This window comes from Hemicordylus capensis, chromosome 1, assembly GCF_027244095.1.
Source record: "Hemicordylus capensis ecotype Gifberg chromosome 1, rHemCap1.1.pri, whole genome shotgun sequence".
In the NCBI taxonomy this organism is placed as follows: domain Eukaryota; kingdom Metazoa; phylum Chordata; class Lepidosauria; order Squamata; family Cordylidae; genus Hemicordylus; species Hemicordylus capensis.
The window spans coordinates 6,821,263-6,834,987 of record NC_069657.1 but is presented as its reverse complement, the minus strand read 5'-3'; the positions used below and the strand labels follow the sequence as shown (position 1 = coordinate 6,834,987).

Here is a 13,725-nt window from a genome sequence, read left to right as displayed (position 1 = left end):
CTGTCTGCAGTAAGATCTTCCCCTTAGAGGATGGGGCTGTAGTTCAGTGGCAGAGCACCTGTTTTGCATGCAGAAGGTCCCAGGTTCCATCCCAGGCAGCATCTCCAGGTAGGGCTGGGAAAGACTCCTGCCTGCCTGAAACCTTGGAGAGCTGCTGCCAGCTAGATGGACCAATGCTCAGATTCGGTATAAGGCAGCTTCCTATGTGATACGAGTCAGTCCTGCATCTATAATCTTGTGTTTGATCTTTTTGTAATGTTGTTGGTTGTTTGTTTGTTTGTTTGCCCTTTTCCTTGGCAGGCTTTCAGTGGCCAGCCTGAAGACGCTGCTCTTCAAGATCACTTGTGATCCATCACTAGCCGAAATCGGGGAGGTGAATATCTGGGCTCTGCTCAGAGATCCCAGCGCCCATCAGGAAGGGGTTTGCCTGCTGACCAAGTAAGGGACTTGGGTCTTAATAGAGCCCTTCATTTGATAGTCTTGGCCCTTTTACCCTTTTAGTGATGGTGGGCAAAGACTCAACTGAGAGAGTCTGGAATACAATCACCCCAGTTTAGATTGCCTCACCCCATCACCTGGTGAGCCCAGAGCCTTCCAAATTCAGGGATGGGCTTACATAGGCTTATGCTGGGTTTCATCTCCCCCACCATCATGGCCAGCCTACCCTCCTTCTTTCCTCTCTGTCACCTTCCCTCCCCTTCTCTCAAACCTTTCTGAAAGTGGGGCAGAGGCGAAGAAGCATCAAGGTCTCTTTTCCTGCTCCCTATGACTTGACAGCACACTTTACCTTTACGACTCTTAGTAGCATCCCAGGTGCAAAGAGCCCTGGGAAACAGAGTTCTCCAGGGCTCCCAAGTTCTCTGGAATAGCGGGAATTGCTTTTTACAACTTTTCCTTGTGCTTGCTTGAAAAAAGTCTTGAAGCACTCTCTTATAAGGAAAAATCATGGGAAACAAATGGAAACTGAGGCTAGCCAAAGAGAGTTCTGCCACTTCTGGTTCTCTTACATTCCATCTTATTAGACCTGTGGGCTTATCTATCTTTGAAGCTTGCAGGTCTAATAAAGGCAAAATGTGGGGGAATGAGAGATAGCGTCCCCTATGCAGCACTCAATAGCCTGATTAATGTTGTTATCACTCGATTCCAACCCAGTCCACTGGAGAGGTCCATGTCTTCTGTGGCTTCTTTTCTCTTCCAGCCGTTTGCTTCAGAGTAACCTTCTCAATCACAGGATCATTCAGGAAGTCCTGCCCTGGATGAAATCAAGCTCAGAAAAACTGCGGCTCACAGCAACCGCCTTCTATACAGAGGTAGGGCATGGGGCTGTAGCAGCAGGGGCTATTTTGCTGCTGCCTTGAAGAAAATGGCAATCTTAGCTCTTAGGAACACTTTTCATTTTAGAGATCATAGAATGCATCTGCCTTAGAGGATAATTTCTCCTCCCCACATCCGTTTCTGTTGTCCTGCCATTGTTACGTTTGTGAAATCATTGCACAGAAGTGATACGTGCTGATCCAGGTTAAAAGGAGGAAGTGGATTGAGTGGGTCAATCCCACAATGCATAATAAACTTGTGGAATTCTCTGCCACAAGATGTGGTGACAGCCAACAACCTGGATGGCTTGGAGAGGGATTTGGATAACTTGATGGAGGAGAGGTCTATCGATGACTAGTAGTCAGAGGGCTATAGGCCACTTCCAGCCTCAAAGGCAGCCTCTGAGTACCAGTTATGGGGGAGTAACAGCAGGAGAGAGGGCATGCCCTCAACTCTTGCTGTAGGCTTCCAGAGGAATCTGGTGGGCCACTGTGCGAAACAGGATGCTGGATTAGATGGGCCTCCTTGGGCCTGATCCAGCAGGGCTGTACTTATGTTCTTATGAATTTGGGGGTGCAATCCTGTTGCATACAAGGAGCAGGGCATGGATTCTCTCCATGAGAGGTCAGCATAGTTCTCCCTTCCAACCTGAGCATTCACTTCAAGATTAGCCCATCCTGATCCTCTCCTTCAGCAATGCCTTCCTTCCCAGGACCCTGTAGATGGCTTGACTCCTGCTTCTGCCAAGAATAACCACATCCTGGGGAAGAACTGGCCACCAAAGGCTTCCCTGTGAGGCACAGGTGGGCCTTGCCTTGAAGGGCATGCACAGAGAGAGCAGCAGCATGGTGGGAGAGGAGGCTATAAATGCTAGGGCTGCATTGGAAGTGGGGTCTATCCTGTTCCAGGGCAAGCTGGGCTATCTGCTGAGCAGGGATCAGGGAGGAGCAGACACCCCAGACAGCTCCGAAAGGAAAGAGATCAGGACCTCAGCACGCAAAAGCTGGGTAGCAGCCCAAGAGCAAAGTCACCAAAGCCACACCATTGGAGCAGATGTCTGGATTTAGGTTCAGAATTAAAGTCTGCAGCAGAGGGCTTCTTTTTTTTTTTAAACAACAACATTTTTTAAAAGCCAAATAAAAGCAGGCAAACATCTGGCTCCATTCCAGGCTCTACTGTTATCTAACTGAGCCACACTGCATTCTGCTTTCCACAGGGAGCAAGGAGAACAGTGCTTTTAGCATGGTTCAACAACTCTTTCTGATTTGGAATAACTCAACAGAACTTCCATAATCAGAAGTATCTAGCTCTTTCCAGACATTATACTGTACAGATGTTTGTGTGAATGACTGTACCTGCATTCATTGTAAACATAAACCTGGGAATAAACCCTTCCAATGCTGGACACAGACAGGAAGTCTACTGCTGTGCCTGTGTTCAAGCTAATGTATAATGTATAATGTACAATGGGAGCCAGCGTGGTGTAGTGACTAGAGTGCTGGACTAGGACCGGGGAGACCCGAGTTCAAATCCCCATTCAGCCATGATACTAGCTGGGTGACTCTGGGCCTGTCACTTCTCTCTCAGCCTAACCTACCTCACAGGGGTGTTGTGAGGAGAAATTTAAGTATGTAGTTCACCGCTCTGGGCTCCTTGGAGGAAGAGCGGAATATAAATGTAAAATCATCATCATCATCATAAATAACCGTTCCTGTGCCCAGATCCGTACCTGTGTACACTGTACGTTCATTCTATGAGCATTCAACATAGTGCCTGAATAAAGCTAATGTCTCACTGGATCCACTTTGCAAAGCAAAACTATCTTCCCAAGTTCCACTGGTATGGTGTTCATTCACTCCTCTATGGTAAGAAAGTTGAATTTTAGATGTGCAGAGTCCAATAATTCTTGTAATGGACATGTTTTTTGTTTTGTTTTGTTTTTACTTAACTGCAGGTTATATGGGATCCCACACTGGGAGAAAGGGAGCCGCTGAAAACCATCCTCCCCATCTTGATAGAAAGGGCAGGCGATCAGCACCCTGGGACCCGCCAGATGGCAGTAAGAGGCCTTGGGAACATTATCCTTGTGGCTCCTGACAAGGTCAGATCCTATTCTTTCAAGCTAACACTGTTGCAACAACTTTGTTGGGTGTGTGAGATGCCTTAATTTGCACTCTATAATCACCCCTTTAGTGCACTAGACTTGTGGTTATCTGCCAAAAGACTCAGACCAAATCCAGCCCTGGAGGAGTCCCAGTTGGCTCCCCAGTTGTCGGCACAGAGGCAGGGACATCGAGTTAAGGGAAGTGGCAGTTGGATGATCACTGGACCCTCTAGGAGAAAATGAAGGGCGTTTTCCACTGCCCCATCCTGGAGGGTGTGATTGCACCCCTCCTCATTCTCCTGTGCTCCGAATTAAACATAACCAGTTCCTTTAACCTTTCCTCATAAGATTTGTTTTCCAGACCCCTGGCCATCTCCGTTGCCCTCTTCTGAACCTGGCATCTTCGTTGCCCTGTTCCAGTGTGTCTACATCCTTCTTAAAGTCTAGTGCTTAGAACTGGACGCAGTCCTCCAGATGGGTTCTGGAAGGACCTACATGTGGTATCATTTATGGGCTTCTTGGAAGGATAACATGGCAGACCACATTGCTCCTTTTTGCATCCTGCTATTGGAGCTGCACAAATGGGGGAATGGTTTCTGCCCAGCATTATTGTACACTATGCAAAGTGATGCCACCCTCAAACCACTTTCAACCTTTTGTCTGTCTCCAGCCTCACAGGTGCTTCTCATGTGTGTCCTTGCAGGGGAAGGAGCAGAAGAAGACCATTGTGGCTGTCCTCCAGGGTGCTCTGTATGATGCCAAGGTGGTGCTAGAGAGCCTTAAGGTGCTGGCCTTGGTCCTGCCTCACTTAAAGAGCAGAGATGTGGGCTTCCTGTTCAAAGACATCTCCATGAAGACCATCACCTACCTGGATGACGTACGCTGAGAACAGAACTTGCTTCCTTCAAACACTTTTTATAAGCCCCGAGAAGAGACAACTTGAGAGCTCCATTTGCTCTAGAGGTCTCATATCCTCACTGTAGAGCACTTATATCAGTGATCTTCACTATTTTTCAAGTGGGAGCCAATTTGGTTAAAAAAAAAAAACACCCTTCAATATGAGAGCCATTTCCCATGATATGAACTTCTGCATGGTGCGCACTGGGGGCCAGAATTTTTTTTTAAAGAGAAATGAAGCCCTGTTAAGCCGCAACACCTTCTTGTAAGGCACACACAGAGTGCTGGGAAGACCTTCTTAGTAGTTGTGTGCACTGAACCAACTCTGGTGGTTAGATTCAAATTCGATCCAAATTCGAACCGAACTGCTAGTCCATGAGCCGGTTCAAGTCGAACCGGTCTCTGGTTTGGTTTGAGGGCTGAACCAGTTTGAGGGCCGAACATGTTTGATTTGGTTCGAGGGGTGTGCTTGTAAAGGGGAACCCAGTGAGGATTCCTCTTTACAAGCAAAAGAGGAAACCCTGCCTTTAAAATACTTCTAATGGTGGCCCGGGAGGGGACGGTGAGATAGGGCACCTTACTACCAGCGGCACCAGCAGTGATAGCAGGGCCAGCTCCTCTACAGTCTAGACTGTGTCCAGCACTCCAGCATGGCCTGGATCTGGCCTCCATATACATGCACTGAACCAGGCCACGCTGGAGCACTGGACATGGGCCAGATCTTAGAAAACCATTGCCGCTGATGGTGATAGTGTGGAATTGTTCTGTGTAATCTCACAGATTACACAGAAAGCTGAGTTGGATCACTGGTCCATCTAGCTCAGTATTGCCTGTGATGACTGGCAGCAACTGTCCAGGGCTTCAGATAGGGGTCTTTCCCAGCCCTACCTGGAGATGCTGCCAGTGATTGAACCTGGGGCCTTCTGCATGAAAAGCGCTTCCACTGAGCTACGGTTCTAGATCCAGGGGTTCCCAACTTGGTCCTCAGAAGTTGTTAGACTACAACTCCCATCATCCCAGCCACATTGGCCAAAGGGGATAATGGGGGTTGCAGTGCAATGTCTGGGAAGTCAAGGATAATAATTCCTGCCCTTGGTTCACCCTCGACCTCTGCTTCGCGTATATTTGCTATTTGCAATGCAATTTCAAATCTGAGAAATCAAATGTCAGGCTCCTCGCTGTTTTCAGCCTAAGCGTCATGATACGAACTCTATAATATTATTACAAATTCATGCAGGGTCAGCCCTGCTTTGCATTTGAATGGGAGACTAAACAGGTGAGCACTGTAAGATATTTCCCCTTAGGGGAGGGGAGGGCACCGCTCTGGGAAGAAGAGCACCTGCCTGCTTGCATGCAGAAGATTCCGAATTCCCTCCCTGGCAGCATCTCCAAGATAGAGCTGAGAGGGATTCCTGCCTGCAACCTTGGAGAAGCCGCTGCCAGTCTGTGAAGACAATAATGAGCTAGATGGACCAAGGGTCTGACTCAGTATATGGCAGCTTCCTATGTTCTGATGTATGGCTTGTCTGTAGCTCACCAATATTTGAAGGGAAACCCACCCCTGTCCCTCCTTTCCCTGGCTGTAGGACAATGCTGACCTCCGCAATGCTGCCCTGCATCTCTTTGGCATCCTGGCTGCTTGGACCAAATTCAGATACAGAAGCTTTTTTGCTGAACAAGTCAGGAAGAGTTTGGTGCTGCTCCTCATACACCAGCAAGACCCCAGTCCCCGGGTGGCTGAGGTAAGCTCTGGGACACGTTTTTAACTTCTCCAAATGAGCTTCACCATGCATGGAGCTTCACGCTCTTGTGGAGAGAGCTAGAAAGGGCCACACCTGCCTTGTCTGTGGCTCATCCAGTCTTTGTGGTCTTAGATGTCGTGATATCATTCAAGAGCATCTGCAGTCTTGCATGCAGAAGGCTCCAAGTTCCCTCCCTGGCAGCATCTCCAGATCGGGCTGAGAGAGACTCCTGCCTGAAACCTTGGAGAAGCCGCTGCCAGTCTGGGTAGACAATACTGAGCTAGAAGGACCAGTGATCTGATTCGGTAGAAGGCAGCTTCCTCCTATGTTCCTATGACATGTCCTTTTACCATGACCTCCCCAAAACCCTCATACTACCTTTTTTAGTAATTACCCCAGGACATTCAGATGATCCTTACGTATGCTATCTTCTGGCTGATCAGAATGCAACTCTGGCAGATTATTGCTCAGTTTTGCACAGCAGCTTGTAGAATCCGTCATGAAATGACTTCACGCTCCATCGATGTCTGAGGATGTTGATTAACTCTTGTAGATTAGTGGAAATAGCTGCAACGATAATGATGATGAGGAGGAGAAGTTGTAATAGTAATGTGTTTGGCATCCAGTCTTCCCAACGGGCATACTTATGGACACCCATCCGTAGTGGGTAGTCTTGTACAAACCAGAGATAGCAACTCTGGAGTCCTCTTTCATATTTAGAGGACAGTGCAGGGACCTTACTAAGCCATGGTGGAATAGTTGCCATCTCAGCAGGCAGCTGCAGCAGGAGGAGGGCTGGTCTTGTGGTAGCAAGCATGAATTGACCCCTTTGCTATGGAGGGTCCACCCTGGTTTGCATTTGAATGGGAGACTACACGTCTGAGCACGGTAAGATATTCCCCTTAGGGGATAGGTCCACATACTGGTGCTGTTGACCCAGCCATTTGTCTAGAAATGGGGCGAACTGGTTCAACCCCAGTTCTAACCCTACGAGAATTAAAAAGGCTGGGAAGGGTGGTGAGCAGGAGGTTACTTTATCCGTGGCGGTGGCACAGCTCCTCAGAGCTGGCAGCAGGCCAGGGGTGGCTCCCCTAGGCCCAGCTGGTGTCCCCCCCCCCACCATCATATGGGCTGCCAGGGCCCAGTTCAGGTCTCCATGCAAGCCGTGTCACAGTGGGTAAGGTAACCTCCCTCCCCACCTGGCCTTTTGAACCTCCATAGGGTCCCCTTGTGGTTCTTGTAAAGGGGAATCCTTACCGGATTCCCCCTTTACAAGCACTAGGACCAGTCAAACTGGTTCCAAACCAGTTCATTAGAACCAGGCCAGTTGGGCTCAGGCATGGACCGTCCCCGCTTTTTGAAGGGCCAGTCCAGTCCAACCTCGAACCAGTTGAACTGGTTTCTCCATCCCTACTCTGGGGGAACAGACACCTTCCAAAGCAGAATAATCTTTTTAGCCTACTTTTCTTAAGGAAATTAAGATTATGAAATCACCCAGGGGTGTGTGTGTGTGTGTGTGTGTGTGTGTGTGTGTGTGTGTGTGTGTGTCCCACTATCACCTTTGCAATGCCAATTTGGACCAAATTTGGTACAGATGTAGTGACATATAGGGACACATCAATAGTGTCATTTGTGATGATGTCATCCAGCCGAATTCAATAGGGCAGATGAGTGAACGTTTGAGGCAGAAGTGGGCTAACTTGTGAAAATGGTAATTATCAATTAAGATTATAGTGTAAGGAAAGCAGGCAGATTAGTTCTTACCAGAACTTTTTGTCTGTTAAACAGACAATAAGCTGGGGCTCACGATCAGTGAGACCCAGTTTAGTACGGTGAGCAGGGAGAGTGGCCTAAGCCCGCTCTTTCTGCTCACGATCAGGGACGGAGCCCTGGGCAGCCGGATCGGCCACCCACACAATTTCTGGCTCCATGATGGAGCCGGTGGGGGCTGGGGGGAGTGGGGGCCGGTGATCTTGGGGGCCGTGCATCCCCTGGAAGCTCCAGTATGCCCTGCACAAGTGTGCAGGGCATACTGGGGAGACCCCCGGAGCTGGGAAACGGCTTTTCGCCTCCCCTCTGGGGGCCTACCCACGAGTAGCCGTGGCATGGAGCCGCACTGCGGCTACTCACGATCAGATAGCCTGGGTTTGCAGAGCTCTCGCTCCGCAAACCCGGGCTAAGGGGAGGGGTACTTGAGCGGGTTACGCACTCTAGAACCACCGGGCTCGCAGTCAAACCCGGTGGGTCTCACGATCAGTAAAAATCAGGCTAGGCTCTCCTAGCCCGACTTTTGCTGATCGTGAGAATAGCCCCTTTGTTAAACAGACTTGTCACTTGGGAGTTCAGCAATATAATAGACGTTACAGAATGCAAGCATCTTGGATGTCACATTCAGTACGTATAGAAAAACAATGACCCTCATACACTATTCACAAATCAGGAATCATGACAAAGATGCTCTAGCAACTAGTTCCAAAATATTTTAATTTTGAAGGTTGGAGTCTTTTTTGACTTGGAAATATTTCCAATGAAGAAACCATCAAACCCAATAATATTGGGAGAAAGAGCGAACTTCTGGATCTAGAAAGACTCTAGTGCCCCGTGGCCTTTGCCTGGAAGATACTGTATCACATACATACATGTGTGCATTTAATTCTTGTGTGTGCCACTCCACTGACAATTCCACCATCCTCATCTTTAAAATGTCACCTTGGCCTGCAGCATCCATTTAAATCACCGCTGTGTATTGCCGAGAAAGGCAGAAGCCAAAGCATCCGACTAAAAATGATTTTTAAATGAAGTGGCTTATGTAAATTCTATAAAACTTGTGTACGTTCTAGTACGGTCTCAAATGCTCTCCACTTTGCCACCCAGTCACAGGCAGTGAAAATGGGAATGGGGGTCAGGGAATCCAGCATTTTGTACTCGCATCCTCTTTTGTTCTTTCATTCTCCCGAAAAGGAGCTGAAAATTCTCAGCTGGGAACATTTAGCTTAGCTCTAAGAAATTCATTGAGGTCGTTCACATGACCAAAGGTGGGAGACAGCTTGAGGAAATGCAGGAGCCTATCTGCCTTCTCCCACATGAACAGAGCCCGATCGGGGCTCCGCTGCCTGCACACCGACATGAGTGGTGCGGTGATTGGAAGGTGGAGGGAAGGAAGCTGGGCTGCCAGGTATCTTACAATGCACTGCATGAGCAGCACGGTGCATTGGGAAAGCTCCCTGCTGCAGGGATGCTCCTTCCCGTGGGCCGCTCCTTCCCCCGAACTCTATGGCCAAAATGGCTGCCAACAGCCTGGGAGCAGCTGCCAATAGCACGACAGCTCACACAATCAGGCCATGAGGTAAGAGGTGCACACTTGTCCTCCTTCTTCACTTTTACCTTGAGTTTAAAAGCAGAGCTACCCAGGGGAGGAGGAGTGGGATCGGGAGCACTTCATATGACCAGCCCTATCTCAGCTAGCCCCAACATGCCCAGGTAGGGCTGGTCACTTGAATGACTTCCTTTACTTTGTGCCACAGCTGCATAGCCCTGTTTCGTTTGAACATCCCTAAAGGAATCTTCCAGGACATTCTGAAAAGGGGCCATTTTATTTTCCAGACATGCAGAGTTGCATTTCTGCAGTCTGTGAGGTTTTTATCAAAGAGGAAGCTGAGAATCCATATTGAGGAACTCCACCGCACCACCAACTTGAACTTCCCAAATCTGCATGTGCACGTATACAGGCTGCTGGTAAGAGAGAGGGCACACTCCTGAAAGCATTCAACAAGTACAGTGTCATTGTGGTGGAAAGGTGTGGGGTGGTAGAGGAAGGGATGGCAGATGGTTGGCTAGGCCACAAATGGCCAACCAGTGGCCCATGGGCAGAATCTATCTGCCAAAGCACAACTCTGGCCTTTGATAGCCCTGTCAACTCTTCATCAAAAAGTGGTAGAAAATTTCTCCACAATGTCAGTTAAGAGAGTTGTTTTCAAAAGTTTTAAGGAATAGGGTGTTACCAGATGGAGAAATACTCTGCTTGAAAACAGAAATTTGTATTGCTTTTCTACTGGGCACTCAGATTGTGTTGCTGGCCATTGCACAGCGTCACAGTGTCATCTGCTGGTCAGTTGCTGCCAATCTGCAATGAGAATCAAGTCTCAAAAGATGACAGCCAGGCCCTGTCATTGCTACCTTCCTTCATATAAACAGCCAAGTTATCTATCTATCTATCTATCTATCTATCTATCTATCTATCTATCTATCTACTGCCTGATATGTGCATCTCTAAGAGGTGTGCACAATTTAAAACATAAATATAAAAGAGTAAAAACAATTTCACAGAATAAAAAAGTTTATACAATTTCATGGAATAAAAACAATTAAACAGTTTAACATTTCCGTTCCCTAAACTTCTCCCCCGATTAGCACATGCAAAACTTAGAGACACATTGACATGAAGTCTTCCTTCTGGTAAGAGCCACATTGCAGAATTCTCAGTATACAAGAGTGTCCCCTACTAACTGAGCAGAGAGGCATCTTTTAAAAGTGGTGATTCTCTTTATTGATTAGGGGGAGGAAACTGGCCCAATCCAACCCCAGCACAGCATCCCTCTAGTGGCTGTTGCTGGTGTCTCTTTTATGTATCTTTTTTAGACTATGAACCCTTGGGGGACAGGGAGCCATTTAATTTATTTATTTCTGTACGTAAACCGCTTTGGGAACTTTGGTTGAAAAGTGGTATGTACATATTCATCATATTCTTCCCATTCATGTTTTATAGGTGCTTCCCTCATAAACACAAAGTAATCTTGTGTGGATTTAATGAAGGCCTTATTCAGAAAAAACTCCAATTTCTCCTTCTCCCCCCCCCATCTGCCTTTTCCTTTCTGACTTCACCCCTCACACTCTACAGCAGGGATTCTCAACGTTGGGTCCCCAGATGTTATTGGACTTCAACTCCCATAATCCCCGGCCCCAGTAGACTTTGGTTAGGGATTATGGGAGTTGAAGTCCAATAACATCTGGGGACCCAACGTTGAGAATCCCTGCTCTACAGGATCTCCCTTGGGACAAACTTCTCAATGACAAAACATAAAAAGGTGACTAGACAGAATATAACAGAGAGGCAACTGAGTCTCCGCTGTTTGAAGAGACACTTCTTCTTCATGAGGCTGACCCTCCAAGCCTCCTCCTTAGTGTGTGCAGCAAGCCTTGAAGCTTTCCCGAAGGGCTGCTCCAGAGGACTCCCTCTATCCACAGCCGCCTTCTTCCTCCGGGACTTCGATATTCCTTTCTTCTGGGCAAGCTTCTGTGAAAGGATCTTCTCCTGCTCCCAACCTCCCTCTCTCTTTCTCCTCTGAAAAGGCTGTGCCTGGTCCTATATTCTCTCTGCCCTGCCCTCTTCAGCCAATCTTTGGCCGATAGCTAAGGACCAATGATAGGGGATGGAATGTCCAATCCCCAACGAATCATTTGCTGACCTTTCTGTGCCCTTTTGGGCATCTCTGTCCCGCATAAATACAGAAAACTCCTTAACTCTCAAAGGTCTATCATGTAACTCTCCCAGAATCCAAACACTCCCTTCCAGTAACAGTAACACAATTTTGCCCTTGACAACCTGCCCACAGAAGGCCACAGTTACAGTGTAACTTTCAAACTTTTGCTGAAGGCTAAATACCAAATTTTTTAGCTTTGCTAAGTGTAACGATTTCTCCACATGGGTCATGCAAACCTTCTTATAAAGCCAAACTGCTGGTGATCGGGGATGCATTTGTGTGGCAGAACATACCTCTGATCCCTGGAGGATAATAGAGCATCCTTATATAGACAAATGTTGATCCTCACCAAAACTCACCAGCGGTCTGACTATCTGGCAGCAACCATTTTGTTTTCCCCAGAATGCCCTGTTCTGGGGCATTTTGTGGGAGGTGGAGTTCAAGCCAGCCCTAGTGAAATATCATCATAAAGAGAGCAATGGAGATGGAAAACCTTTTAATTGATCTGATTTACTGTATTGACTTGAATCCAAGACAAGGTTGCTTCCAAGATATTTTATGTTAGAAACTGGGAGATTGTCTAACATTAAGGATGCTGTTCCTTTTGGGTAAATACAGGTATAACCTGTATATAACCTCTCTTTTTTTAAGGTGTGTCGGGGGGTTGTCATCTTAAATTCAAGGCTAGTTTCTATTCAGGTAAATACAGCACTTATTGCTTTTTCATAAAAATGCACTGGGAAGGATCAAATAATAAAAATGTCAACGATGAAATTGGTTGTGAAAGCACAATTGTATAATCTATTTGCCCATGGTTTTCTTTTTTTAAACTTCAGAGAATTTGTCTTATTTTGTCATGATTTCTTTCACAGTGACCCATAAATCAGGAAACGAATGAGAAAATATTTGTTGGTGGCTTCTTTCAGGTCAATACCAACCCAGAGATTAGGGATGAACTACTGAAAAAGACAGTGGAGTATTACCAGAGCCCCTGGGAAGAGATCCGGAGAGCAGCTGTTGAATTGTCAGGTGGGAGGCAAGTCTGGCTAAGACCCCCTCCCTGCCCTGCCCCTTGAAGAGAGAGGCAGAACTCCGTGATTCAGGAGAGCAAAGGGAGGGGGGAGACGTGAATGGCCAGTCGGAGTGGAGGCAGAACTTCTGGAATATGGCTTGCTGGCCCTAAATATTTCAGCTTCTCCTTCTACTCAGATCTTGATGGCAAAGAGCTGGCCCAGAGCTTATTATGGGGTCCTTCCAGATGGCAATAAGTGGCATGTTTCCTTCTTCCTTCCCAATCAGTGTTCCTTCTAACAGGGATTCCCAGATGTTGTTGACTACAACTCCCAGCATCCACAGCTGCAATAGCCTTTGCTTGGGGATTATGGGAGTTGTAGTCAACAACAACTGGGAATCCCTGTTAGAGGGAACACTATTCCCAATGTGATCTTATCCTCTGGGCACACATGGAGCAGGGTCCTTGTGTGATCTTTGCAGTGACACCTGCCTGCCGGCTCTTGCTTTTTGAGAAGAATATAATTAGCTCCATCTGTAGCGGGGTAGACATTAGGCCTGTGCAATATCGGATTTTCTATACTGGAAATGGCTCAATGTAGCCAGTATCGGAGATACTGGAAATAATTATGATCTGATACAGGGAAGCCTATATTGAATTATAATTATCCAATATGGTATCAGGAATATCAGGTAAAATATCAGATAAAATATCGGAGCACAAAATGGCAGCAGAAATACAAAATGGAGCCCACATTCCACCCCCATCACAGCTTGCAAGGAGAGAAGCCATCTTATACCATCTGCCTGCCTGTCATTGCATCTATCTATCTATCTATCTATCTAATTTATTTAGGTGATTTTTAATTTAATTTTTTTACTGCTTTAAAGCTTACTGCTTTAAAAAGCAAGTGGTAAATTCTCGGATGGTACATCACTTCCACTGTGATTCTCAGATGTGACATCGCTTTTCTTGGATGTGAGTACAATTTCTGGGTTCCTTTTAAAAATGCATTAAATATCAATAGCTAGACAAATTTAATTGAAATTTGTATTTATTTATTTAAAATATTTATACCCCTCCAGTACACTACTGCTCAGTGTGGCTCACAACATTTATAAAATAGATACAATGTAAAATAAGACTAAAAAAATTAACCAGATTAAGTTAAACAAG

General features: G+C 46.8%; 1 protein-coding gene across 13 annotated transcripts in view; it reads left to right on the top strand.

The window, feature by feature from the left end:
- LOC128341091 (maestro heat-like repeat-containing protein family member 2B) overlaps positions 1 to 13,725 on the top strand; it is a 104,078-nt gene that overhangs the window by 81,324 nt on the left and 9,029 nt on the right. For 7 of the 13 annotated variants that reach the window (XR_008314201.1, XM_053287180.1, XM_053287174.1 and 4 more), the window contains 8 exons: positions 301 to 438; positions 1,199 to 1,310; positions 3,269 to 3,415; positions 4,089 to 4,295; positions 5,902 to 6,057; positions 9,661 to 9,792; positions 12,189 to 12,236; positions 12,464 to 12,566. Coding sequence is in view for 12 of the 13 variants with exons in the window: in XM_053287180.1 (XP_053143155.1) it covers positions 301 to 438; positions 1,199 to 1,310; positions 3,269 to 3,415; positions 4,089 to 4,295; positions 5,902 to 6,057; positions 9,661 to 9,792; positions 12,189 to 12,236; positions 12,464 to 12,566 (1,043 nt within the window). In the remaining variant the exon portion in view is untranslated. Of the gene's footprint in view, positions 1 to 300; positions 439 to 1,198; positions 1,311 to 3,268; positions 3,416 to 4,088; positions 4,296 to 5,901; positions 6,058 to 9,660; positions 9,793 to 12,188; positions 12,237 to 12,409; positions 12,574 to 13,725 lie in introns of those variants that run through there. The other 6 variants (XM_053287177.1, XM_053287176.1, XM_053287181.1 and 3 more) reach the window with 6 other exon arrangements.